This window comes from Eucalyptus grandis, chromosome 1 (genome assembly GCF_016545825.1).
Source record: "Eucalyptus grandis isolate ANBG69807.140 chromosome 1, ASM1654582v1, whole genome shotgun sequence".
In the NCBI taxonomy this organism is placed as follows: Eukaryota; Viridiplantae; Streptophyta; class Magnoliopsida; order Myrtales; family Myrtaceae; genus Eucalyptus; species Eucalyptus grandis.
In genome coordinates, this window is record NC_052612.1 from 2,958,626 (window position 1) to 2,982,677 (window position 24,052).

General features: G+C 36.5%; 2 protein-coding genes across 5 annotated transcripts; one reads left to right on the forward strand and one right to left on the reverse strand.

The window, feature by feature from the left end:
• Positions 1-314: 314 nt before the first annotated feature.
• LOC104428003 (transcription factor bHLH153) lies at positions 315-2,120 on the forward strand (the record flags this gene model as incomplete). The annotated part of the gene is made up of 5 exons (XM_010041003.3): positions 315-410; positions 715-780; positions 962-1,027; positions 1,213-1,260; positions 1,767-2,120. Coding segments are annotated over 5 exons (447 nt in total), but the record flags the coding sequence as incomplete, so codon positions are not given.
• A 1,316-nt stretch (positions 2,121-3,436) lies between these two features.
• LOC104428004 (BAG-associated GRAM protein 1) lies at positions 3,437-19,666 on the reverse strand. 4 transcript variants are annotated; one of them, XM_039307825.1, is made up of 20 exons: positions 19,075-19,666; positions 18,077-18,127; positions 17,847-17,944; positions 16,958-17,033; positions 15,142-15,206; positions 14,185-14,218; positions 13,768-13,896; positions 13,639-13,685; positions 11,271-11,391; positions 11,035-11,151; positions 10,760-10,789; positions 10,579-10,678; positions 9,305-9,411; positions 8,295-8,438; positions 8,117-8,221; positions 6,620-6,766; positions 6,344-6,397; positions 5,410-5,473; positions 3,973-4,034; positions 3,437-3,876 (listed from the first exon to the last, which is right to left on the reverse strand). In XM_039307825.1, the coding sequence occupies exons 1-20, from the start codon at positions 19,252-19,254 to the stop codon at positions 3,763-3,765; spliced, it is 1,845 nt and encodes a 614-aa protein (XP_039163759.1). In that variant the 5' UTR covers positions 19,255-19,666; the 3' UTR covers positions 3,437-3,762. The 4 variants fall into 4 exon arrangements, with proteins under 4 accessions (XP_039163759.1, XP_039163763.1, XP_018721527.2 ...); XM_039307829.1 differs by having other exon boundaries at positions 18,077-18,146; positions 19,075-19,208; XM_018865982.2 differs by lacking the exon at positions 14,185-14,218 and having other exon boundaries at positions 13,768-13,838; positions 15,143-15,206; positions 19,075-19,665.
• Between the last annotated feature and the right edge of the window lie 4,386 nt (positions 19,667-24,052).

A 24,052-nucleotide genomic window follows, 5' to 3' on the forward strand; every position in this document is an offset into this window, starting at 1 on the left:
TTAGGGAAAACTTGTCAGTAGTCACAAAGATATCCAAATCAACATCTGCCCTGAATTGATAGGATATGCAATTGCTCCTATAATTTGATGAAAGAAAACGACAACTAGTTTTCAAAATCACAATCTCCGCTTCAAAATATCTCCCCTTTATATGGTTCCTGTTACATATGAGCAATTATGTGTTGTATCCATCTTGAAATCATAATTTGTCATCAAAAGCTATACTTTGTGGATTCTTGTCATCTTATGCTGAAATGTTTATAGATATATTTGTGCTTTGTATCAGGGAGAGAAAAGGTTAAGGGAAAAGATGATGGAACAAAAAAGGAGTCCTTGCAGTGTTGACCACGGTACTTACACCTCCCTTCATACCCAAGCGTCAGAAGAGTGATTTATCCATCTCAAACAAGGTTTCTTCATTCTCTCTGTCCCCTTCTCAGATTCCATTTAACATAGCATTTGCAATCTTCTGATCTATGTCAGGCCAACACAAAAAAATTCTAATGGATTAATTACTATCTGGAATGTCTTGGTTCCTTGACTTATTACACTTGACAGAAGATAAATTTGCATTCCAAACACTTTCCTTCGTCTAGTTTCTAATTCATGGAAGTCGTTGCACCACCTGTTTATTTTCACTGGCCATGTGACAAAATAGATGAATGATCCTGACTCTGCCTCTTTCTCTTTCTTACCCTCTTCTTCTGGTAATAGGAAAGGAAAGAGAAGCTTGGAGAAAAGATTGTTCAACTGCAACAGCTTGTTTCACCGTATGGGAAGGTACATGAATAAACAAATATGAAGATGACTATAACCCCTTAATTTTCATCTTTTACGGCTAGGAGGTCTTTGAAAGCCTGTTGGTTAGTCAATTTAAGATCCATAAGCTGTTGCCTATGCTGTTGGCATCTATGCAATCACTTGTAATGGATTTTTTTTCCCTGTAATGATCTTATTTCAGACAGATACAGCTTCAGTACTGTTGGAGGCTTCTGAGTACATACAATTCCTCCATGAGCAAGTTAAGGTTTGGCTTTCTCTGGTTACATATGTGCATTGCAAATTAGTAGCATACTATTAAAGTAGATGCTATTTTGCTTATGCTGGTATACTGTCAATTTGACAGGTTCCTTCATGTCAGTAATCTCAAAAGAAATCTCTTAGCTTTTTGGCCAAACTTTTAATCTTGAGCATAATGTTTTGGCTTTCTAGGTATTGAGCGCTCCATACCTTCAAACTATGCCAGCAACTACAATGCAGGTTAGTGGACCATGAGGGACAGTGGGAAGCAGCATTTAGTTCACGGATTTTCTTCTTAAGCAAGTTTCTTCTTTTCATTTTGTGAGATAAAGCACCTCGTGTTAGACTGATGTTCTGTACTGAAGCCATAAATGTGATTGATATATAACTAGTTTCGTGCATATCCTGTCTTTTGCTTCATGGGTTGTTTCTATGGTTCCCTGGAAACATGGATTGCCACAAAATTGTAAATGTTTCTATTGCCAAGTATTGCATCTTCTCCACATTATATAACTTGACCACAAAAATTTATGGAACTAGCGATCTTTTTAGCTTGCTTTATAATTTTAGCAATCATACCTCAAAAACCTGTGAGCAGCTCTCATGGCTTAGCTCCGCCAACAAATGATGGTTCAAATTATTTGGGTCTGGACGTTCATCTGTAAATTTTTGTCAGACGTCACCTAGCTTTGATCCTTTGAGAAATATGAATAGTCTGATTTTATTTTTTTTTCCTTCTTCCACAGGAAGCGGAGCAGTACAGTCTGCGAAGCAGAGGTCTGTGCCTTGTCCCACTCTCATGCACTGCTGGATTTGCTAGCACCAACGGTGCGGACATATGGGCTCCGATCAAAACTACTTCCCCTAGACTCGAAAGCCAATCTCGCTTTTCGAGTGAAGGCTCATCCTTCGTCTAATGTAAACATGATCACGCAAAAGGCGTGGACATGGTGATCGCCTGGTTTCTCAGTAGCATCACTCGTTCTGCTATTTATATTGTATATTTGAAAAGCTTGAGCAGCATATCTTGACTAGAAATGATGAAAGTAATGGTTATGAAAAGTTTTGAATATATATATATAAACCCACATCTTTGGCCATGTTGCTTTAGGACCTCATATGCCAAATTGCTTCTCAAATTAGTTGAGATCCCTCTCGCCTTCTGTTGCCAAGCTCGGGCATCGATGGAATCATTCTCCTGTGTTTGTGTTCTTACTTGCTAGTCTTGCATGGTTTACATATTTGACCTTAACATTCTGTCTCAATGGGCATGTGGATCTGTTGGCCAGCGGGGAGGGCTCCGGGATAAGAACCGAGTTTGAAACTCGGCACTAGCACCAAAAAAGGGAAGTAAAAACGTACATTCTGTCTGTCGACTTGAGCTTTTGGTTTCCAAGGAGGTATCAAAGTAGTGATTGGTGTGTTTGAATTACAAGGCCTCTTGTCGAGATCTTTTTAAATTTAGAGCATTTGTCGGTCTACACGTGAGAGAGAATGGTAAAATGAATTAGAAAACTAGTTGTCGAGCGGCAAGTGCATGTGGATGCTTGCATATCTCCAATGAAGGCGGGCTTGACTCTGCAGGGAAGTCCACACGTCTGGGATAGAGTACGTCATGAGCAACATCTCTCCATGATTAAAGCAGTAGATGTTGAAGCCTGGGGCAGAAGTAAAAGATGTTGTCTATGCTCATTTTAAGGCTCTTTTTTTTTGTGATGGGCAATCAATCAAGCTAAGCCAAAGGTATATAAAAGCAGAAATTTTTGGCGCATCTCGTGGGTCAAATGCTGCAATACAATTCAATCTTTCCTAACTACTAAGCCAATACCATGCTTTGTTGATTCTAATGAATTTCTAAAATCAAATGATCAGATATGAAATTTTGCTAAAAATTTACCCTTGGGCCACTTATTAAACAATTAAACAAGGAATTTTAAGTTTTCAAAGCATGGAATGTGTATATTGAATAAAAGATGCAAACCTTAGTGCTTGCCCGCGCCTCAAAGCCCTAATTTGCAAAGATGGCAATTTGGAAGTCTAAGTGTCACAGAAGTCTCACCTCTGCTTTCATAATGGCATAGCCCTTCTTAAGACCATATCAAGAGAAAACTGGCCTAATGTATCCATTTAATTTGGCGGGACTGATTTGTTCGACCAGATCAAGGTAATCACACGACCCCACATGCACACGCACAGAGAGAGAGAGAGTTGTGATCGGAGCTTCATGAAATTGAAATGTAACAAAGCTGCCAACATAGAGAGATCGACTATTGCAGACGCCCAAAACATATCGAACTTCTCCACTGAACACATTCTGTAAGATTGTAGATCTCGATTGCAGTTCTTCTAAGCACTCTGCATTCACGTAGAAAGATGATTGTCCTGTAATCTCGAGCATTGATACAGCCATTCAGGATTGAAGAACATCTTACCACAAATTTTCTATTTTCCATCATATAAGTAACAAACACATAAACAAGGCGAACCATCCTCATCCCAAGCCGTCTTTTCTTTGTAATCGCCTTTAATGGCTGTATCTTGCACCTTGCTTGACAGGTGATATGACAAAGTACACACAACATACACCTCTAGTTCTCCCCAAAAAGAGATAGGGTGAAGTGGCGTTGGACATCAGAACCTACATCTGCTTTGGAAAAAAAAAAAGTGGCAAAACCGTTTCTATTAATCTCATGGTACAAGTACAGACTGAATGGTACATGCAGGTTCAGACATTGTGCAATACTAGCTGCTGCCTTCGGTCATGGTGGCAGATGAAGCACTCTCATTGGTCTTGCCGGCATTTGACTTGACATAGGAGGTGGCCACATCTAACATCAACTCTACCTCTTTCTTGTACTGAATTATCGATCATAACATACATTAGAAGATGATACTAAAGAAAAAGGGCAGGAAAAAAGAAGATACAATGCTTTAAGCAAAAGATGCACAGACCTCATCGATAGCCCCCGACCTGATTTTGGATTGCATTATACACCATTTCTTAAAATGGGCACCTGCAGAATTGCAACTTCTCTAAGTTATCGCAGCACAATCTTTTACCTTGAATTCTATCAAAAATGAAACAAAGGAAGATCACAACTAAGGAGTTTAAGACTCCTGTGCAGGAGATTTCAGGATCATTGGTCACAGAGCTGGAATCAGACAGTAGAATGTAAGGTAACCTATCTGCAGCAGAAGTCTAAGATAACATTAAAACAACACAGGACTCTGTTCAACTTAATTGCCCACACTCACTAATTAAACAGTGAGGTGTCAAAATTCCACTTAAAGGAATAGCCAAACTCATGCTACAAGGGAAAGATGTTTCCTTGACCAATTATTCTCTACATACAGTGAGTCCAAACTGGATCACTGCAACAAGTGAACAATGAAATCAGCACAATCAGATATTCTCTGGACAACTGCATTCGCCCACTTTTTATGTATGTCCCATGTTCCCTTAATGGATTATCTTAGTGTCAAGCAAATATTTTTCATCTAGCAACAACAGTTCCAATGTCTTCAAGCATTTGTGAACTAAAAAGGACCAAGCTTCTTTGTGTGGTGATAATTTTCATCAACCAAAATGTTAATGACTGGTTGAAATCATAATCCTCGCCATTAAATTTTCTTGTTCTCTTCCGAGTACATGCGCTCTGGTACTTCATTCATGTTCATTTCGTTTCCTCCACTTTAATTAAATATCTGGACAACTATCAGCCATTTACTCTATCACAGATATCTGAGCTTGGTAAGCATGTCGGTTGAGATGAAAGAGGCGTCGGACCAAGAATTATGTCGCTGATATGGGGCACCCATTTTTCATCTTCAAAACCATTAGCACCCCACACCACCCCCCTCCCCCTTTCTTTTCATCCGTCCATCTTTGTCTCCAGATGTTTAAGGCCCAGTACCATCTCAATCATTTCCTTTTTCACAGATGAATGCTATATTAGTTGCTATTATCTAACATCATGCAGACCATTCAACAGGTTCGTCTTCCAAACCAAACAGCTCTGAAATTTCCCAGCATTCTGAACATGTCCAACATTTTATGGTCGACGAAAAACTGACCAACGAGATCACAGACTTGTCCTGAAGATTGACCTCAACAGAAATCAGTGCTGATTATTGTACCTATGATGGCTTACATCAATTATCCTCTAGATTCCATTCTACACATTACGTGTGGAATGAGTTTGCCAGTCAATTACCTATATCAGTTATCATCAAACAAATTAACCACATTGTTAACTGGTATTAGGCAAATCTAAAACTCCTTCGTGTATCTTGTGTGGCACACAGCAACAATGACCATCTAGGTGAGTGCTCCACATCACAAATTTAGTTAGGAAGTGACTGATGGATGATAGATCCCAAGGAACATACCAACTTTAATAACAAGGGTACATGAGCTTTCATCATTCGTTTCCAAATGCCACCTACAGTGAACCTGAGATGGCAAAATCATTTCAACATAACAAATTATGTGGAATGTAGACAGATAGGACGACAGCCTTAAGCAAAACGTGTATGCTGCATATTGGCATGTAAAAAACATTCAAAGAAAATTGAGAAAGAGAGACCGCTACAGCAAATTATCAAAGATGGTTGTGTGATGGATGTACATTGTTCTGTGTGCAGGTGCGCACATGAGAGAGAGAAAGAGAGAGAAAGAGGACAACATGAGATGAACCATCCATAAAACAAAATCGATAATACCAAAATGTATTTTCTCCTCTCAAAAACTGCTCTACCTTTATAAAATATTTCTCATTTTTTTTCATGTGCCCATCCTGTTGTCTTTAATCATTTCCAAAACCCTTAAATCATTCAACTGCCTTCACTAATAACATTTATCGGTGTGCAGATTCTCATGAAAAAGGAGATTTAAGTTTATTAGTTTTGAGCACTTTTAACAGAATGGGAGAGTCTTACATAGCTTCATGGAAGTAGGTGCAAGTTGCGTCATCCAACTCACACATAGAATGAATGAGAAAATGACTAAAAATGTCAAGAGGGGTCCACTGGTCCTGTTACTGGTGCGCCTCTAAGAGGCCCTAACCATATCCATAGTAACTGGCATTACTAATTGCATTATGATACTTCCAGGACTCTCCAAAATCTATGGTACAAATTTACCATGAACCATCGAAAAAATGTGACAAGCTGATTGACATCACAGTTACCAATAAAAACATGAAAAACCAAGATTTATGTAATTCTAAAAAATGTTAATATCACTCATATGATTATACTTGATTAAATAGATCAGTACTTTTTAATGGGATCTTAAAATGAAAAACAAAATTATATGTAAAACCTCAAAGTAGGATCCAAAAGGGACATCATGTGCCTGCTGGACTGTCTCGAACACCTACAAGGAAGAGGAACATTTTCTCAACCATAGTAGATTTAGAACCATAAGGAGATGCAGAAAAGAAGACAAGGGTAAAACCTAAATGCAACAGATGCTGCAGAATGTCAGCCAAAATAAAAAGGAGGGGCTATAGAACAGCTCCACAAGGCAGGTTTACATGTAGTGAATAAAGAGAACATTGACGAGAATCAATTAAGAAGCTATGGCAAGCAAGCATACCAGAGTTTTCTTATCTGGTGATAAAACAGCATGCTGATACTCTGTCATGGCCGTGTCAGGTGGGCACATTGGACTGCTACAAAGAGATCTAAAGGTAATCTCCCTCACTTGACCGTCATATTCGTCAGCAGCATGCCATTGGCCCATCTGGAATTCCATAACAAAAATAGCATGAAATTTCTATTCTAACAAAGATGATTTGTCTTGCTGGGTAAACATAGGGTTCAGCAATCATAGGAGAGAAACTATGATGCCAACAGCCATCTATTGAAGTAAACCCCAGTTTAGCCACCAGAAAACCAAAGCAGGCATTAGTATCACCCTTAAATATGTCTATGGACAAGAAAACGATGAGAAATTCTGTTATATTGTAACAAACTAAGCAACATGTTTTCATATCAAGTAGGATGAAATCTGGCTTAACCTTGCTTGTCTGCAATAAAGGAGAGTCCCAACATCATTCAAACTAAAGCAAGAACACGATATGCAAAAGATGACTCTTACAGAATGCTAAAGAGACGCACCCTTCAAATATGGACAGGCTATAACACAGATGAGATAAACCAAGCCTTGTCAAGACGGGAAACTCCTACCAGCGCAGACAGGCTATGAATACAGACAGACAATTATACTGAGTAGCAGCCATGGAACTACTGAAGATCAGCATGCTATTTAAATTAAGCTGTGGTCATCATGAGCTCACAGAAAAAAGGACAACATTGTAATCAAATGGAATTTCATAAAGGCATATTCGAAGTTCCTTGATCAGAATGACAGATCAGAAAAGGTTTGTGATGAACCTATGGGTTAAAGGAAACATGAGGATACTGAACTAGAGAAGCAACGCAAAAGGCCATGCAATTGGATGAACATAAAGTTTTTCTGTTTTCTTCTTTAATGCCCACTTAACTTTCATTTTTTCTGGACATGAGCATAAAGTCTAATATACTTAACCGATGAGGCATCCACTAACTTTTATATTGTATATTCAATCAATGCTTTAAAATGCGCAATGCCATCCCACAAGATTTACAAGCCCATGACAATGCTCTTGCTTGTAGAGTCCATAAGTTAACACACCATAAGTAGCCAGAAAAGTTCGAGGCACACAGTCACAAATTAATTCAAGTCTGAACTGCATCAGCCACCCAATCAATGAAAAGTCTATCAACTGAACCATACTTGTGCTACAAAAAGGAAACAAGCTCGATTCTAGTTAGGACTTCAAGCTTGAGAAACTCATATGGAGCTTGTTTATAAAGAACATTGAAAAAAAAATTATACATAACTTGATTTTTGGAAACCCTTAATGAGTTTCTGTGCTATCTATCTCATATGTTTAGATGCAATTTAACTATAAATCAGGGACACAGATGCACTAACGAAATGCCAATGGCAATGGTAATTAATGAGAAAAACAGCTAACAAGGCATATCCTGTGGCTTGATCATATGCATTATTTCGAGTATGTTTACTATAAGCTAAGTAGCAACTTACGACAAGATTAGTATCCTTTCTTGCTGAACGGTACTCGTTTATATACTTCGAATCGTCACTCAAAAGTACATTAAAGACTTTTTCCGCTGAGCAAGGGAAGGTGCCCTGAGAGAATAATCAGTCAGATTGTGTTCACAATATAAAAATTAAACTTCAGTGTGAAAGGGAGAATGCTCACTTTGTATATTTCAACTAAAACTTCTTCTTTAATGAAAGGTTGAAGCTTTCCAGTCTTGATTACACTATCTTCAGGAATCTTGAGAGACCTTCTACTACCCCTCACAGAGCTACTATGAGCTCGTAATTCTGACTCAACCTTTTCCTGTATTCCAGAAAGTATCAATGTCAGAACACGCCATCTACTTTTTAGATTAAGGAGCACATCTGGAAGGATGAGAACTCAAGTACTTCAACACATCAGGTAAAATCTTATAACCAAGACAAAGGGAAAATTTTAGATACTGTTTACTAGAGATTTATCAAATTGAAATCATCCTCAAATCAGTTTTTCAGTTTTAGAATTTCACGATGATACATTGTATGTGAGTTCTAAAAGTAGAAGCCCACAATTGCCTAAATATAAAAAGTACTCTCCCTAACAAAAAGAGATTGTTAGCATCCAAAGCATTTAGCAGTATAATGTAGTGCCAGCAAGCACAGTTTCCTTCCCAATCACAGATAAAAATGCAGGTCCTTCGAATAGGCTAATGCAGCCATCCACAACTTATGCTAATAATAAATCTAAAGATTATAAAGACTTTAATATCATTTCACTCATTTCAGAGTATAAAGTACTATTAATGCAAATCAAGAGTAACCCCTAACTACGTGAAAGTAGGACAAAGACTGTATCATTGTCCAAAATGAAAGCAAGGACACTGAGGGCAAAGATAAGCCAGTCCAAGCTGGGAAATAAAGCACTTAATTTATATGAGATCAAATTGTATGTGAGTCCTAATGCATGATCAGCACCAATGTACCAGTAAGCACAGTTGAAAACATGAGCTTTAAACCATTGGTGGGTGGGTGGGTGTGGGCACATTTGTGTTGTTTTTGGCTCTTTCTTTTGTTCTTTTTTGGGGGGAGAAGTTGGGAGGTGTTTATTCCCTTCAGGTGGGGATTGGGGTGGGGCTAAGGAATTGATTGAGAAAAAAGACAGATAAATTCAAACAAAGTAAGAGAAGAGACCTTCTTTTCAGCTTCCAACATTGCATGGAAGTTGCTTAATGAACGCTGTAGAGCTCTCAATGCATGGTTCCTGTTCCAAAATGATGCGAACTTATATCTAACTCTACCTGGAAATGTTTAAAAAAAATCAAGATCACATAGAATCTATCATTACCATTCGAAAACAGAAACTTAAAAGAGTCTCGCTACTCAAGCAATTTTGCTAAGGCAAATCCACAGAATTACATTCTTCTATCCAAAATTCAACTGACAGGAAGTCATCACTAAAAAGGCAATGTTATTCAAAGGTAACAACTTTTCTCCTCATAAATGGACACCTATCACTCAAACATCCCTGCTCATAACTAAAGCTACTCTTCCACAGAAACAAAATTGTCACATTCCATATGCAGTGAGAAGTCACATTGATAAAACAAAGGTCCTAACATGAAAACCAAGCCTAGAGCACCATCATGTTTGCATATTGTTACAAAATTGAGACATATGCTTGCTAGGAAAATGTCTCTTCATTACTTTAGGAAAATAAACTGAGTAAAAGCAACAATTTCACATGCAATCTTTCACATAGTATTTATACTATTACTGTAAGTAATTCTTTAGAGCCCACATGAAACTGAGTTTAAATGGACTTTGACAAACCAAATCCAGAAAACAGGTACAAATTTAAACAATATCTTAACTGGAAGACAACTCATTATAAATGTTTTGGAAATCTAAACTTTCCTTATTGACACAGGTAATTTTCTTGGAATGAGTACTTCTTTGACTACCAAAGTATCTCAATCAGTGTTCTTACTATTTACAGCTATCTTAACTGGTGCCCTAAGGTTCTGACCAAAAAAAAAAAACTGGTGCCCTAAGGTCATTTGTGATAAAACTAGTTTAAATTTCATATAAATTTAGAAGGCCAAAACAAGATCAAGAAGCAGATAGCCCAACTAAACCACACAGAAAACTTTGGCTCCCAATAAATTAACCAACTACAGGGTCAAAGACTAAAAGCTATGATCTCAATTCTTTCAGATTAGCATTAAAGGAAAGAAACAAAAAAGCTAAAATTGTTAGGATTGATTCATCAGTTTTCCCTTTAGGCATCTGCTTTGCATTGGTCAAACAAGACAAGCTTCCCTCCATGTAATAAAAGACAATTCATCTATAACAACAACAGAACCAAATTCTTTTCACCCAATAGCCAGGTATACGGACTTAATTAACCAGCACATGTCACTGGTTTGCTAACTAGTTTCCTAGATAATTGAATCTCTTAGACTTACCATCAGGACTTCCCAAAGGAGGTACACCATGTCCACCCGCACCCATGCGGAGAATAATCGTTATAGCAGGGTTGATAAATGCATGCTGGCTCCTTTTTATCTAAATCAACCAGGTTTTTTAGGCATATAAGCATCCCTAATCATTCAACAACCAAACATCATATAGATCGAAAGAACATACCTCATCAATATCTTGAAATGGTACAACCACCTGCATTGAAAACAAGGGGAGAGTTGGAAACTTGGTGAGAACAATGCAACAGGAAAAGATGTAAAAGAATAGGCAAATAAATGAATAATATTTAAGACAGAGCCATGAACTAGACTAAGCCAACAAAACTGTATTGAAGGTGATGGGCAGTCAGATTTTCAGTCTCTATCTATCTATCTATCTATCTATATTTTGATGCAAATAAAATCAAATTCTCAAATAAAAACACAAGATAAAAAACTTACCTTCATTTGCTTTGAAAAGACATTAGAGTGAAAGCAAATGTGCCATGCTGAAACATACATTCGACCATGATATAAGAATGATCTCTCAAGGGCACATGAATAACTATGGTCAGCAACCTGAAACAAACAAAGCATGAGGCCTCCAGCTGGAATTAACTGACAAGTATTTAGTGAAAATCAGATTAAAGTTCAAACCAAATAAGAAGCAAACATTGATGAAAACTTCATGAACTCACCTCGTCTGGAAGGAGATTAAATATTGTTTGCAAGGGGCCAGGCTTCTGGTGAACCACTGTTGGTCCTTGCTTATCTAGGGATTTTCTCCTACGAGCAGGTCCAGAATATCCATTTATGCCCCTGAGATAGAGAGATCAGAGGAACAATCCAACAACAACAACAAAAAAAATAGAAGGGTTCCATGAGACCTTATCTGTTCAAAAGTAATAAGCAACAAGTATTGCTTGGAAAAATGCAACATCCAACTTTTAAAATAATATTTAATGATAAGTTACAAGAAAGGTCAGTTCATAACACTTTAGTTTGCAAAAACATTTCAGCACCGATTGATGTTAGACACTTACTGCATAACAAGAATGGTACCGCTTAAAGTGTTTATCTGCCCATATCATGTGTTCATACACTCTTCAAAAAGCTAATTTGATTTTTGTTGCCATATAGCACAGCCTTTAGCGTTCATAGATAAAATCAATGAAATTAGGCATGTTTATAATAGCTAATTAAAGATAACTTATATTCAGTTTGTCTACCCTAGTGTAGATTTAGATACGCAATTCTGCAAAAGTTTCACTGTGACAATTAAGAATTGTGCTCCCTTTTCTTTGATTTAACCAAATGCCATGAAAGAGGATAATCCTTAAAAGTTACATATCTGTATCATAATTTTTAATGGCTAAGGTTCATGTATAGAAAGCCAATAAAAAAACATTACACAGTGCCAACATCCAAATCTAACCCCATCCCAAGGGTCAAAAACTCCAAAATCTGCATCTAGTTAGATAACACATCCGATTTTTTTCAACTTTCTATCATCAAAGGTCCAAGTACACCATACACCATCCACGTTTGATGTTTACAGCAGACCTTTCCACCCTGATCTATATCTCACAAATGTAGTTGCAGTTTTTGAAGATCAAGCAGATGCTAAGCACCCGAATGATAACTATTCTAATCAAAAATTGATTTCTAGAAGAGAAATAGATTTTTTTATTTCTATTTGTAGATGAGTTTCTAAGCAAAAATACGCATTTGATAACGATACAAAATTTCTCCCTTTTCGACGATTGGCGACCGGCGGCTGGCGGACGACAGCAATGGCGACCGGCAGACGGCGGCGGCAATCAATGACCAATGGCAAGGCTGACAACTGGCAGCAGCGGCCAGCAGTTGGGAGTGGCTACAACGGATGGTGAATGGCAGGTGGCGACTGCTGCCACCTATGGGCGATTAGTGACCAACGGCAGCCAGCGATGGTGGCTGGTGGCCGAGAATGGTGACAACGGACAGTGAACGACGGTCAGCAGTGACGACGGATGAGCGACTGACTAATAGAGAGGACAAAAATTGAGAAAAGTTTTTATTTCTCATTTCTAGAACAAAAAAAAAAAGTTTAAAAAATTTACTTCTGATTTTTGTTCCAAACCTATTTCTGGAGCTGCATGACAAACCAGAATTTTTGCTCTAGAAATAATTTTTTTACTCCACACTTGTTTCTAGAATGAAATCCGTTTGATAAAACTGTTTTATTTTTCTATTTCGTAATAGATTTCTACTCCAGAAATAGATTTAGAACAGAAATCAAAAGTAAAAAATTTATGAAATAGAATTGAGAAATAAAAACTTTTCTCATTGTCCGTCCTCTCTACTATTCAACCACCCACCCACCGGGCCCCGCCGCTGCCAATCGCTGATCGTGGCTGCCGCCCCCAAGTTGGAGAAATTTTGTATTGATATCAAACAAAATTCTATCTCAAAAATAGAGATTTTGCATCATTATCAAATAGGAATTTTTGCTCAGAAACTCATCAAAAAATAGAAATAAAAAAATCTATTTCTCTTCTAGAAATCAAGTTCAGGTGAAAAATTTTATCGTTCACACCCTAATGCTAAGCTATGTTTAAAAAGCCAAGGGGATGTATCACAGTAAAATTGAAAATCCCAGGACCAAGAAATTTTAACATCCCAGTTTCTTTTCTAAGAAAATTTTTACTTTGTTCTTACATAACTATCTCTTCATCTTCACTCCTTTCTTTTCCTTCTTCTCAAACTAAAGAGAATTTTCTTGACCTCCACTTTCCTTTCAACCATTTTCATTTCTTCAACTTTCTTCATTTCTTAAGCAAGCACAGAATAACAGAGTAGAATATTCACAGAATAATTCCGATCACTCATTCAAAAGAGAATAAGACACTTGATCCAGAAAAAAGAAAAAAAGAAGAGAAAGAGAAGGGATACTAAAAATGGATTTTTCATTTCCATTTCACATATGGAGATAACCGCAGTCATATATAGTCATATAGATATAACAAGAAATGGGCATAATCGACTCAAAAGGGGCAATTATAAAGTCAACAAAGACAATGCTACCTTGTCGAATTTACAGGTAACTTTGTTGTTTTAATATGAAGACAAACCTGACAAATAAATACAGCATAGTCATTAAAAGTGTAATCACAATATATTCAGAATGCAACCTACTTTTCGAACATGAATTACCTGCCCTGACGAGCTATCCAGAGGATACCATTCAGCGCCAGTTTGACCTTCACTTTCAACTGGTACAGTCACTGAACCAAGAACAGCACTTTTCCAAATTATATCCCAATCATATATGGTCACATTAATCTGCCAGGCATATAGGACAAAGTTATTGCTCTTGTTTATCAAAAAAGAAAGGTACTATAACAATGCCAAGACAAAGTATCAATATAACAAACTTTCCACTGTACAAAAAATTAATACCACACACAACATTAGCTCAAAAAGATAAAGGTCATTCCAGCCAAAGATAAACCAAAGAAGCTGAGACTGCATCTGCATTTCACTAAGATATAGATGCTACAAAGTGACCCCATTTCTACTAATAGAAGAAATATTTAAGTAATAATGGAAGTGTCAAAGTCAGTCACTTACCTTAAGAGGAGAAAGAAAGAAATTGTCAAACTGACTGTAACACAGAAAATTGCATACGCTGAGTGTTTGAATCATCACAAAGAAAGAAATTATCAAACTGACTGTAATACAGAAATTTGCATACGCTGAGTGTTTGAATCATCACACTTTATTCATCATTTACACCTAAAAGTTCATGTATCTTATATTGCGATACCCTATGTTCTAGAATCTCAAATTTTCACAATGATCATGATAATTTTGATTAAGGAAGGATTCACAAAGTACTTTCCTGGCTATAGAAGCCTCTAGCAACCAGTCTGTTTGTCGCAAACTTTTCGGGCATTTGAGACAATTAAAGACAATTTCAATTGCTAAATTCTCATTTTAGTGATGAATTCTACAGTTTTCTCGCCATTCCCAACAAGATGAGAGTGCCCTAAAAACAAACTTCTTTCCGTGAATTATTGCTGATGTCATCGTCATCGTTACCAAATTTCCAATACCTTTAGCATTCTTTGCATATCTCAATCAACATTATCTAAATACTTAAAGTTTATTAGAACAAGTTTGGTGCATTGTTCTCAATTTTCCAATTTGCACTTTTTTAATCCTAATTATGGTTTAAATCATTTACACATTTTAAATCTTCCTTTTATTCCTCCTGCAAATTGAAAGATGGATAAAACAATTTGTTGTCTTCCTGTTTTCTTAAAATCTTTCTAATTTTTAGAAAATTTGAAACCAAGAAAAGCTATCGAATGTACTTCCTAACCAGTTTACTTAAATCAAAAAGAGCAAACTGTAGATTTAGTAAGTAACCAGACACACTCTAAGACTCATTAACCTTTTAGATCATTATGCTGCATTTCTTTACTTTCAAGCTACCAAATGAGATATCCTCGAAATGCATTGAGGCCCATTTTGCATGAATTGAAGCTTTCGAAAGAACAGTTTCCTAACAAGATATTGAAGCACCTTTTAATGGTTTGAATCCCAGCACTGCCTGTTGGAGTGCCATAGTGCCCCAAACCTCCTGCTGTCTATTCGATGTGGTAACGTCAACATATGCTTAAACGTAAGGGAAAGTGTTAAGAGATGAGACTTGTGTTCATTATATGTCGGTTTATAAATATTCATGCTATTAGAAAAAAAAAAAAAAAAAACATTTCCTAACATGATATCAAGGCGAAGATAATCTTTCAACTCTAACACCACCTCTTATTGTTATGTGCCCCATCTTTCCGATGCGAATATGTTCACATCTCAAATTTCAAGTATAGAGTCCAGCTCCACATGAAGTCAAGTACTATTGGATATGCTCCATTTCCTTTTAACGAGAGAAATTCACTATAAGGAATCCAAGGAGGGCTAACACAGTTAATAAGGAATCCGCAATGTCACTCAAATAAGTCAAAAGACATGCTTCTAACAGTTTAAGCTTGGCGAAAATGGTTCCCCACACTATTCTTCATTTTAGAGTGGACAACATCCTATGTTGTGTAATTCCAGTCCTTTTTAAAAAAGTCGAGAAATCAACTACAACGCACAAAAGGACTACCAACCCTTTACAGAAAAGAGCTTAAAAGCCAAAAAAAGAGCTTATTTACAAGCTAAGAAATCCAATAAGTCAATTATGATATTATTCATACATATCGCAAACCCATTTTCTAACAGTTAAGTTTTTGCAGAAACAGCTTCCCAATGCTATCCTTCTTTGTAAAGTGGCCAACATCCATAGTTGCTTTCCGCTTCGATTATTGGCAGATCTAGTTAAAGCCAATACACAATTTTGATGCTTTAGCTAGCTTCTGAAGGATCACTCAATATAAAGAAGGCAGTTTTGGACAACACTTATCTAACAGTATGTACTACCACATTGCTGCCGCCCTTTTTCACAAAAACCATAAACAAAACTACCTCAAATGATACATTAACCAACTATATGAAGGTGGACTGAGAACATACAAGACGGACATATGTTTGCCAATCCATCATTAGCTAGAAAGGTAACAGTGAAGTGCCACTTACCTTTATTTAGCAAAAGAACTTCCTAAGGCAAATTAAAAATGCAATAACTGCACACCATGAATTAAGGGCAAAAAATATTTCGACCTATTAAAAGAAGCAAAATCTTTGAAAGAACAAGTAGAAGTACGCTAAGGTGCCCTTAGCATAAGTAGTCTATTTTGATCTCCAACTTTGAACTTAAAAAATCTTAGAGAATAGAGAAATGAACGAATCAAACTACTGGTGAGCTACCCACGAACCTATCGTCTATCCTAATTTACCCCAGCTTTTTGGGCTTTGAGTCAAGTTCGAGTAGTTTGTGACACAAACTTGACTCAATTGACTCACCAAGATCAATCAAGAACGTGTATTGTTCATAATAATCTTTATGTAGCTTTTGCCAAACATTAGGCTGTATCCCTTTTGAGCACTTTCTTGATGCCTACTCCAAGGACATAATCGTCCATGTGATACTAATATAACTCTTTTTGAACGGAAATAAGTTGTCACGCTCTTTTCATTAACTTAATTTGTTCTCAATTTATTTAAGGCTTAAGCAAAAAGATCACACGTTATCACTCCTTAAAAGTGAATCACGGTACAGCACAATTAAAAAAACTATGGACAAAGATATAAAAAGTTTATAGCCAGACAAGCCTCTTTTTGCAGCAAGTTCACATCAATAAAAATTTACCACAGAATATTCAGTGTTATTGCCTATACAGTTTAATCATCTTAACTGCTTACAACTTCTGGACATAAGGCATATCAAATAATTAGCTACCTCAATAGGAAGCTCATCTACAGAAAAATTGAACTCCTCTCCCCACATGGGATTCCTAGAACCCTGCACCATTGAGCTGCAGCGCAAGGTGATTATTAATCAGAAAACTGAGTGTAAAAAATTCATTGAAAGGAAAAACAGAAAATCATTATTAAAGGACATTACAGGGCAAACTCTTAAACCCATGAATACATAACAAACAAGCAACTCTTCTCATAAAATTAGCCTTCCCTAGGTTATGGGCTGTAAACGGATAAATGAATTTTGCCCTTCAATTGTCGCCGGAGATAAGTTGGGGGAAACATTACTACTGTGGAGGCACACATATACGTGTGGAGACAGACGGAGCAGATTAATTGTCTAATTGCTATATAAATCTCCACAATAGACGAGTGCATTAAGAAATCCCTATATTTTTTATCACATGAATAAACGGTATATGACCGATTTGCCTTTCATAAATAGTCACGTGCTATACCGTGGTCCAATATGTTAGAAAAGTTTGGCTGGAGTCATCGCCATCGACAGATGCCAGTGGCCACTGTAACACCATGACCGCTAGAGCAACTTGCACCATTGTCTCTTTTAAATTGCTCAGTACTTCTAAAAACACACAAATTTGACTCATCTATTTGGCCAAATCAGTCAGCTAATCTACCCTTAGCTGCATCAGTTTGCACCAAGGAAAGACCACCATCGGGATGGGTCAACAAGTCTGAAAAAAAGTGCAGGCATTGTGTATAAAGGTCATCTTCATATTTTTCCAGTTACAATCGAGTGAGCTTCATTATCATTTCTACGATAAATATTCACAAACCTTAGACAATCTATGAGGACACTGAAGATTTATTTACTGGACAATTGCATGGGTAATAACAAATCAAATAACCTGAATCGCTTTTCTGTACCACAGGTTATGATAGCATATGGATCTGAAGTGCCATTCAGATTTGCACCAATAAGATTTTTAGCAGCTAACAATTCCACCTGAAAAGGAACATAGCCACAAACTACCTTATTATGGGAAAAGACCTTTCTAAACTCCAAAAGAGTAATTAATAATGTACAATTCTTTCCGCAGAAGATTTCTGAAATACACATGGAAAACATATATAATACCTTAATTTCATAGGCAGAATTGCTATTAGAATCTCCCTTCGAAAGAGCCATCTACAAAATAAGTGCAGAACTGCATGTCAAACAAGTAGAAAATTACTAGAAGAAGGGTTGGATACTCAGCAAGAACCCCATTGTCAGAGCCAAAAAAGTGTTAAAAACAACAACAGTTGCTCGTCACTTGTAAGACATCTATCCCTATCTCTTTAAAACATTCTTCCAGTTATAGTTATTAATACCGGATCACCAATAACCCGATACATCACAACAAATTGCTATAATCATTATCAGTTACATTCTTAAATGTAGTATCAGCCCCCAGATAATTGCCGCAAAATACAAAACTCTTTGAAATTTCCATTGCAAACGCTAAAAGAAGGGAGTCGTATTTTCCTCAGAAGAACTAGAGAACCTACAGGGGTTAATAATCAAGAGACAAAATGACGCCTGATAATGAGCAGGATCTCACTTTACTTAACTCCAGTTTTCTCCGACTTCATAAAATGTAAGCATCGTGTCTCACATGGTTCACATTACCAAAATACAAGAAACAGGGGAAAACCTTTGAAAAAAAAAAAAAAAAGCATCAGCAGTCCTGCCATTTTAATAAATTTCAGCCTGTTCAATCTAGGGTCCCAGATCCTCCGTTCTACGTCCATGCCATAAGGAACTCCGAAATGGTAGATTAGAGCAGATTAAACACGGTCAGAGTCGTCGCACCTGTACGGCTGACCTTTCATTATCGCCGTTCGGCACTGAAAAAGCGAACTTGTCCCGGAGAAACTTTTACTAAATAGTCCCAAAAAAGGTAACTTTACACGAAACATTACTCACAGAGACCAACAAAGCTTATCCCCCCAACACCAGAGACGACGACAACCAAAAGGATCCACACGTCAAACGCATTCCAGCTCGACCACGACCATGATCAGCCGATCACCAGCTCCAAACATAAAAAAATTAAGAGAAAAATAGAGAAACCGTCATCGGAATCTCCGCACCTTGCCGTTGTCGTCCCCGGAAGCGGCGGCCGAACTCTCGACGGGCAAGTCGGGGCTCCCGTCGGCCCCGGACGTGAAGAACCAGTACGCCAGCGTCACGAACACCGCGGTGGCCACCGTGACCTGGACCTCCCACCACGAGGGTATCAGAACCTCCAGAATCGCCGTCTCCATCGCCATGATCGCCGCAACAACAACACCACCAACACCAACAATAATAGCAACAGCAGCAGCAGCAGCACCTCCTCCGAACAACGAAACTACTCGCGCATCATCTTCGCCGTCACCGTCGCCGCCGCGAATCGGGGGAGGAAGGCCGATCGAGGTTTGCCGGCGAGGGGTTCTAGGGTTTGGCGAGCGACGGTGGAGCCGAGCGATCGCGGAAATGGCAGCATTTGAATGACGGAGAGAGCTAGAGAGAGAAGAAAGAGAGAGAAAGTCAATATTGGAGGGAGGAAGATGGAGACGCTGCCGCCGGAGAGGAGAGCATGGAAGATCACGACCAGGGGGTCTGTTGACCGATTTGCCCCTCCTTACGCCCGGCGAATATGCTCCGCGCGTCGCGCGCCGGCTTCGGTCGCGAGGGCAGATCGGGAAAGACGATTGTGTCCCGTCGAATTTTCTTCTTTTTTTTAAGGTAGGTGGGAATTGGTAACGGCAATCGATTGATCGATTGAGAAAGATAGTAAGCTTTTTTTTTCTTTTTTCTTTTTTGGATTTCGATGAAAGCAACCCTATGCTCGATTTTTTGTCGTGTTTAGTACTTGATTGCAAAACTCAAAGATGCTTCTAATTGTACTAATTTCATGTTAATTCAATTAATTGAACAATATAGTGTATTATATACTTATACTATTATAGACGCCTCTCCATAAATTATTGAATTATTGATAACATGACGCCCAAAAAACTCTAGATTATTAAAAAAATAAAAATCTCTTGTGTCATGCGATGTGACACATACTTGTATATATAATGACATAATTCATCAAGTCCTCCTCTCCAAAAAGGGTATGAATATTGCTATTGTGTCATGCGATGTGACACATACTTGTATATATAATGACATGACGATATTTAGTGATGATGACACATCGTGTATTGTGTTTGTCACATTTAAATGCAGCTAATGGTTGATTGTCATATGTGACATGTTGAATATTTTTAGCCCCATGTCTTAAGATAAGAATCCTAATAGATGCCACTCCGGTCAGAAACCAATTGAGTTGATAAGCATGAGTATTTATTCATACTTGCCTTGGAATGGAGGTAGGTGCTCATTTTTAAATTTTGTGACGGATTTTAAATATATAAATTTTATTTAGTCAAATCTCTTTGATTAAAGGTAGGTGTTAATTTAAAAAATTTGTAACAGATTTTAGATAAATAGATTTTATTTAGTCAAATCTCTTTATTAATTAAAAACTAAAACTTTCAATTATACCAATTTATATGTAAACCTTTGAAGATTTACCAGTTTAGTAATAAACATATTATTTGGACAATTAATCGGAAAAACTATATTGATAAATCGTTATAAGATTTACAACTAGATTGATAAATCATCAAAATATTTATAATTAAATTGCCACTATTAAAAGGTTTAAAATTAAATCAGCCGTTGCATGATGGGTTTAAGATTTCTTTAATAATTTTCCCTTATCAAAGCAAATTATTTTATTTAGTTTACAAGGTTAAACTAATATTATTCTTTTATATCCATAGGCCTAGATAAAACGAATGCATTTTTTCGACGCACTCTAAAGCAAATTCAAGAGGGTCTTAAGACGCCATTTACGATTTAAATATTACCACATAGGATTTTTTAATTTAAATAAAAATTAATCTCGAATATTAAGTCTTTATTAAAAATATAGAGGTTCGAACCCAACTGAGATTTTATAAATATAAACTTTTGCCCTTTTCCACCATTAAAACATCTTGATAGGCTTTCTAGTTGAGCTAGTCTACTGTGCGTATTTTGAGTATTTCATCATAGACAGTGAATTCACCTAATCAAATTGAAAGCATCTGTACTTGTGAAATGAATAACCATGTAAAAAAAAAGGATAACGACGAACTTCCATCCTTCCTCCCTATTGAAAGGGACTATAAATCAAGGGTGAGCATATATGAGCTAGTTCAATTGAAGATTGGTCCAGTTCTTGATTTCAAAAATTAGGAACTTGCCTTGATCAGTTCGGCCTGAACCTAGTTAAGTTTTTTTACTCTTTTTCTTCATTTGTTCAGTCTTCAATGTGTTTGGCGTACTATTCTTAAGCAAAAAGAACTCTATACGTGTTTAATATGATGTGTATTGTATGTTTAACAAAATGAAACGAAAAAAAAAAAAAAAAAAAAAAAAAAGCCTTGGTCGACTCCAGGTTAACACAATCGGTTCCTAATTCTAAAATCAAGACCCGGCTCTAACAGGGTAGATTCCATATTTCAAGTCTCAAACTACCAATTCGAAACCAATTGCTTCCACTATAGATGTGTAACTATGTCGGTCTAAATCATCATTGTTATATAATATCTGGCATATTATTATACACTTTGAAAGGTCCCAATCCTTTTTTCTCAAACTTTCTCAATTAATTATTTTACAAATATCTTAGCCAAAGGTAAATGCATAAATCAACAATTCAGTTTCATCTCCCACATGTTTCAGTATTAAAATTTCTATGGGAAGAATTCCAAATAAAAGTCTAAAGTACCATAATTTTCTCAAATAATAGTATAAAGTGAAATTTGTTTTAAATAAGAGTCTAACCTAATTATATTAGTTTTAAATGAGGGCTTGACTTTCTAGTTAGTCGGCCACCGACGGTGCCTAGAGAGTGTTGGGTGAGGGAAGGCCTCACCTTGGTGAGGCAACCGCCCTCATTGGCCATAGGCAAGGCGACCCTCATTAGCGGCCGACCAAAGATGGCCTTGTCTTGGTGAGGCAACCTTTGTCCTAAGCGAGGCCACCCTCGCTAGATCTAAGCAAGGATCGCCTCGCTACTGACCAACCAAGGATGGCCTTGCCTTAGTGAGGCAACTCTTGCCCTAGGTGAGGCCACCCTCGAGAACTACATGTGAGGGTCACCCGAGGGATGGCCTCAACTCAAGGAGGCCACCCTCACTAGATTTGGACGAGGGTGGGTCACGGCCAATGAGGTCTCAAGCCCTTGAAAGGGGAAAAAAAAAAAAAAAAAAAAAAAAGAGAGAAGAGAAGAGAGAAAAAAATTAAAATAAAAATGGCATGTTTACAAAATCACCATTTAACAAGATGGAATATTTAGCCAACCTGGTGAATCGAGATTTGCTATAGCCACTTAGACTTTTATTTGAGATTGATATGGTCACTTCAAACTTTTATTTAATACAAAATTTACTTCATACTTTTATTTAAGAAAATGAGGGTACTTCAAACTCTTATTTGGAATTTTCCCAATTTCTTTCACTTCTATGACGCAACAACTTTCCTAAAAAATTCAATTATGAATTATCTTTCATCCTTCTACATATACAATTTCATTGAATTGTGTAGTTTCACTACAATTTACTTTCATAGATTCTTTCACTTCTATGACGCAACAACTTTCCTAAAAAAATTCAATTATGAATTATCTTTCATCCTTCTACATATACAATTTCACTGAATTGTGTAGTTTCACTACAATTTACTTTCATAGATTTTACAATACAAAGTGATTTTACTTAATCTTCTAGATACTAGTTCCGTGTGCATGCGTGCATATTTGCTAGTCCATTTAATACAAAGGAAATATGGATGAATAATGGATTGCTAGGGGACTCTATGTATTTAGACAATAGGGAATTAACACCTAATTTACCTACTTTCTTCAATGTGTCAATTTCCCTAGACTAGATGATTTGATTGGCCTTGACCCAACTACATGCTTTGGATAGTAAGTTTAATGAGGTCAAATTACAATAATAAAAGGGCTGAAATCAGGAACTTGTTCACGAAATTTACATATACTGAACAAGATGGAATCGTTCAAAGGCTACCTCTGTCAAATTTCCTCAAACCTTAACTTAGTCATGAAGCTTGGTACTCTTCGACAACTTCTTTTTTTTTTCCGTTTTTTATGGGATAAGTATATTTGAAATCTTAAAAATTGTCATAAAAATGCAATTAATTTCAAAATTTTCAAAAAGTGTAACTAAATCCTAAAACTTATTAAGAAAGTTAAATGAATCTTAAAAATTTGTCAAATTTGTGCAATGAAGTTCTTAAACTTTTTAAAATTGTTCGTTTGTCAAGTTGAATGGAGTTAAAAAAAATAACTTGATTGCACAAATTTGATAGTTTTGAGATTTGATTGTTCTTTTTAAAAATTTCATGACTCAATTATACTTTCTTAACAAATTTTAAGATTTCTGGCATTCTTATCCTCTTTTTTTTTTTTTTGGTAATTTCGTTTATAGGAATATAATTAGAGTCTTATGAAATGTCTTGCAAGTCCCATAAACATATTGAATTCAAACATTTAATGTGTACCAATGATGTTTATCAAAAATAATTCCCAAGCAATTGATGAGATTTAAATAGCTGTAATTTTTTTTTTTCATCTTTAGTGATATCTTAATCGAAGCTCTCATTTGAAAAAGATTCAAATTGGCACTAGTATTTGTTTGAAAAATAATAATACAAAAAAAATTCTAAACTAATACACATGCGATAAATTTATCTAAAATTAATTTTTAATCTCAAAAGACCCTAAATTGGTACATTCAATCATAAGTTTATCATTTGTTAGTTTCTGTCAAATTAAATTAATGTTGTGAAAAATCATAATTTGTACACTTATGATAAATAGAAGATAAAACTCTAAACTAATATGCCTATCAACTATTATATGTTTCTCAGTAATTTGATAGTCAAATTTAACGGAAATAAATACATAGTAAATTTGTCATTGGTGTAATATTTCATATTTTTATAATAAAAACATATTTTAGAATA

What these genes read in the sequence shown, in the direction of transcription:
- LOC104428004 (XM_039307825.1), bottom strand. Translation starts at nt 19,254, where the DNA reads ATGGCGATGGAGACGGCGATTCTGGAGGTTCTGATACCCTCGTGGTGG. An exon ending in CCGGGGACGACAACGGCAAG is followed by an intron (nt 18,128 to 19,074) that starts GTGCGGAGATTC and finishes CTTATTTTGTAG; the next exon opens with ATGGCTCTTTCGAAGGGAGA. An exon ending in TAGATGAGCTTCCTATTGAG is followed by an intron (nt 15,207 to 16,957) that starts GTAGCTAATTAT and finishes CACATCGAATAG; the next exon opens with ACAGCAGGAGGTTTGGGGCA.